This window comes from Orycteropus afer, unplaced genomic scaffold (genome assembly GCF_000298275.1).
Source record: "Orycteropus afer afer isolate SDZICR_OR568_19922 unplaced genomic scaffold, OryAfe1.0 scaffold00056, whole genome shotgun sequence".
Classification (NCBI taxonomy): Eukaryota; Metazoa; Chordata; class Mammalia; order Tubulidentata; family Orycteropodidae; genus Orycteropus; species Orycteropus afer.
In genome coordinates, this window is record NW_006921643.1 from 3,048,509 (window position 1) to 3,053,220 (window position 4,712).

A 4,712-nucleotide genomic window follows, 5' to 3' on the forward strand; every position below is an offset into this window, starting at 1 on the left:
ATTGTTGTTGTTTTGCCGTCAAGTCGGCCCCGACTCATAGCGACCCCTCCTTGGGTTTCCGAGGCAGTATCACTATGCACGTAGGATTGCCCAACCTTCCTTCCGAGGAGTGGCTGGTGGGTTTGAACTGCCAGCCTTCTGGTGAGCAGTCAAGTGCCTTAGGCACTATGCTACCTTGGAAACCCAAGGAGAGGTCGCTATGAGTCAGATCAGACTTGACGGCAGTGAGTTTGGTTTTTTTTTGGATCCTCCTAATTTGTTTCCAAGGAGCTCTGGTAGCATAGTGCCTAAGGCACTGGACTGCTAACCAGAAGGCTGGCAGTTCAAACCCACCAGCCACTCCTCAGAAGGAAGATGAGGCACTCTACTTCCGTAGTGATACTGCCTCAGAAACCCAAGGAGGGGTCGCTATGAGTCGGGTCTGACTCAACAGCACATAACAACAACAACAATAACAACAACAATTTGTTTCCAATCGCTAGTAATTATTAGTGCATCTTGATTACATGCTTCATCAATTTTAGACTGCAGAAGTTGGTAAAAATCTTCAGTTTCTTCCTTTTGGCATTAGTGATAGGTGTGTAAATTTGAATAATAGTCATATTAACTAGTGTTCCTTGAAATTATGTGAATATTATTCTATTGCTGACCTCATTGTACTTCAGAATAGATCTTACAATGTTCTTTTTGACAATGAATGTAAAATCATTCCTTTTCAATTTGTCATTCCCAACATAGCAGATCATATCACTGTCTAGTTAAAAATGGAATGGAATATTACTCAAACAAATATAAAGAGAAACGAATTCCTGATACATGCTACTGTATGGATAAACTTTGAAAACATGCTGAGTGAAGTAAGTCAACCACAAAAGGACAAATATTATATTATCTCACTTACATGAAATAAGTAGAATAGGCAAATATATGGAGACCATAGTTTATTAGTGGTTATGGTGGGGGGGCAGGAAGAGAAGAAAGAGGAAAAGGGGAGTCATTGTTTAGGAAGTATTGAGTTTCTGTTTATGGTGATGGAAAACGTGGCAGTGGATATTGGTAATGGTTGTACAACATGATTAATGTAATCGATGTCACTAACTTATACACACGAAAAACATTAAATTGACAAATGTATTATAAATTTTTTCAACAATAAAAAGCATACTTAACTCTAACTCACTGCCGTCAAGTTGATTCTGACTCATAGTGACCCCTATTGGGTTTCTGAGACTATCAATCTTTATGGAAGTAGCTCACCCCATCTTCCTTCCACAGAGCAGCTGATGGGTTTGAACTGCTGACCTTCTGGTTAGCAGCTAAATGTCTTATCCACTATACCACCAGAGCTCCTTTAAAAAGCTTTTTTTTATCTCTAAATGTAAAATTGTCTGCTACTGTACCATACTAAAAAGCATGCAGTATCAGAGAATTCTATATTTAGAGATTAAAAAAAAAGCTTTTGAAATTTCAAATAATATTTAAAGAAGGCATGGGAATTTTATCTTTATGGAAAGGGAGAGATGGATGGATAGAAACTGATTGAAAAATACTGAAAGTTTAAGATCTTCTTACTTCAGGTAGGTACCAAATAAATGCTTGCTGAATATAAAGTAACAGGTCCAAGTCTTATTGCTTTCAGTGGACTAAATATTGAGGTGTAAGTAATACTGCCTCGGCAACCCAAGAAGGAGTCGCTATGAGTCGGGTCTGACTCGACAGCACATAACAACAACAACAACAACAACTTTCAAAAGAAAATCTCTCATCTTTTACATGATCGTTCACCAAAGTTGAGCAGTGGTGGACTTAGGGGCATTCCAGGTCAACAAAAGAACTTGGGGTATTTCATTAGAACAGGATAGAACTTATGTTTCCTGGATTGTGAAACATGGCTTTCTAAGGCAAAGGTCACAAATTAATCCAGTGTACAAATGTGTTTCCTTCAGTCTACAGAGTATTTTTTTTCCTTCTTCCTTCTTTTTTTTTGCATTTTGCATTTTTTGTAATTAATAATTATAATTAATTGCCAACATTTAAAAATTGTCTTTCACATGAAATTATTGATTTCCAACTTCTCTTGAAAAACGGCAACACTGGGACCACATCTCCACAATGTAACAGCTGGAGTTGAATAATGACTTCCCTTTTTGACAGGTGTTTTCTGGTTTGTCACAGTCCCCCCATCACTCTCCTACCCTACCTCCTCATTTACACTATCACTACCATGTCTTTACTTCGTATTGATTAGTCAGAAACCTGGCTTCCTGAGTTGGGTTTTTGCTTTTTGGTTCATTAGAGAATAAGTAGCTGCAAATAAGTCAGAACTCAAGCTAAGCTTCAGGGTACAGACTCTCATTTGTTGCTCCCCAAGAAGGCCTATAGCATAGGCCCCCATTTTATAGATGGATGAACAAAGAAAAGTAACACGCACAAAGGAATGTAGTAAGAAAGACTGAATCATGGCCAGAACCCAGTTCTCCTACCTCCTACTTAGTCCAAAATGATTTTTAATACATGATTCCACTCCCCTGTGAATTAGAGGTCTCCTTTATGCTTGGCAGGTCCCTGGGTGCCACAGTTTGCAACATTGCCTACTAACTGAAAGCTGGCAGTTCAAATCCACCAAGCAGTGCTGTGGAAGAAAGGTCTAGCAATCTACTTCTGGAAGATTGTTGTCGTTGTGTTATTATGTGCTGTCAAGTTGGACCCAACTCATAGCGACCCCTCCGTGGGTTTCCAAGGCAGTATCACTACAGAAGTAGATTGCCCAACCTTCCTTCTGAGAAGTGGCTGGTGGGTTTGAACCACCAGCCTTCTGGTTAGCAGTCAAGTGCCTTAGGCACTGAGACATTGAACACTCTATGGAGCACAATTCTACTCTAAAACACATGGGGTTCACATGAGAAAGAATGAACTGAGTGGCAATGAGATTTTGTGGGTTGGTTGGGTTTTTCATACTTGGCTTTGGTGGGCTCTGAGCCGAAGTATTTTCTACTCAATTGCTCACACCCTCTGTTGGTTTGTGCTTTTGGGGAACAAGTGGCCCTACATTGCAGTTCCTAGATGACTGTTTTAGGGATTTTCAATAAGGCCACTTAACCAAAAACCACTGCTATCAAGAATTATTATGGAAAATAGTCCTGTCACCCATCCTGCTTCACTAAATTGGTGACGGGGATGGGGTTTTAATATTTACCCTGATCCTGACATGACCAGCCATATTGCTAGGATTAGTGGAATTTTCTGGGCATCAAGTCAAGTCAGATGAGTGATATCTCATGGTACTTATTTACTGATGGAGTCAATCTGGACAGACCCAGTCCTTTTCTCCCTCCATCCAGTGTGTCTGGCAGCTAGGATTGTATCTCAGTATTACCACCTTGTGGACTGAGGGCTCTGGCCAACATGTGCCATCTCTGCCTCAGAATTCCCTCCCCTCCAGGCTCTGGGCAGAAGCCCCACAATGAGATTCCAGAGTTACCCATTCCACTCCAAAGGCCATGGACATGTTCCTTGGGATCATAGATCCCAGGCTGACTTTCCTTGGGGGAATGTTATGGCTCTGATCACGTGCCCTGAACTATATATTCCACAAAACACCTATTGTGGATCTATTATAGGTCAAGGTGGGTACCGGGCTGTTTGCAGAAGAAAGGCCATCCTGCCCAATAACCAGTTTTCTGTCCAATTAAAAAAATAATGAGTATACTCTGAAGGGAGTGGGGTGGGGTGGTGCCTAATGCTGGTGGTGAGCGATAGTGTCAACAATACAAGAAAATGATATTATCAAGTCTCAGGCAGCAGTTTACAATCCTAATTTGTGCAAAGTCATTTTTAACATAACCTCTTTCCTTCATCTGGAACTAGTTTCTCCTTCCCCAGTTTTTTAAACAGGTGAGTTTCTGAAGCCCGTGTGGAGCAAAGAGCAGTCCTGCTTCTGATCAGAATCTGCCGCCTCTTACAGATACTGTTTTGGCAGTGGCCTGGCTGTGGGTTGTTCTGTGCCTGTGGCAACCTCAAAGAGGGAAGAGGGGAACTAGTAAGTGAGGAGATTCTGGGGGTGCCCAGGCCATTGCTGGCACTTAATCTGCAACAGTTCAGACACTGTAAAAGCATGGGACCCTGCCTCTTCCAGCCGCCCAGCCTTCCTTCTCCAGTTTCCGAGGCTCGGGTGGACGGACTCACGGAACCCAGTGGCGGCTGCTCCAGTGAACCCGAACCTGGGTGCTGAGCTCTCTCTGGGCAGCCCCGCCTACATGCTCACCTCCACCTTCCAGTACTGTTCTGGCCCACGCGGGCTCCGCGTACCCACGGACGACACTCACCGGCTCGCAGCAGCAGCGGCAGCAGCAGGAGCAGGATCACCGGCGGCAGCGGTCGTCGGCTCCGCGGGCATGCCATAGCGCGGGTGCGGGCGCCGGGTCCGCACGGCGCTGCGCTCTGCTCACGATTAGCGCTTGAGCTCTGCTAGCGGAGCTTCCTCGGCCGGCACCTCCTCCCACCACCACCTCCTGCCTCTCCTCACGCGGCGCCGCCGACTCTCTCCCTCCAGGGTCCTGGGCGCCGCCCTCCAACTCCGAAGCGAACAGACTCACCGCGCCACTCCTCTAAACGAAGAAAGCGTGCAAGGGTGGGGACAAGGGCCCGCGTGCGAGGGGCGACTGGGGCGCGGTGCGAAAGCGGGTGCTCCACTAAGTCTGATCACCTGCGTC

At 44.7% G+C, this 4,712-nt stretch overlaps 1 protein-coding gene across 1 annotated transcript in view; it reads right to left on the bottom strand.

The window, feature by feature from the left end:
* Positions 1-4,401, bottom strand: part of GFRA3 (GDNF family receptor alpha 3) — a 30,295-nt gene extending 25,894 nt beyond the window's left edge. Inside the window, exon 1 of the mRNA XM_007939080.1 lies at positions 4,326-4,401. Coding sequence (XP_007937271.1) covers positions 4,326-4,401 — 76 coding nt within the window. The remainder of the gene's footprint in view (positions 1-4,325) is intronic.
* Between the last annotated feature and the right edge of the window lie 311 nt (positions 4,402-4,712).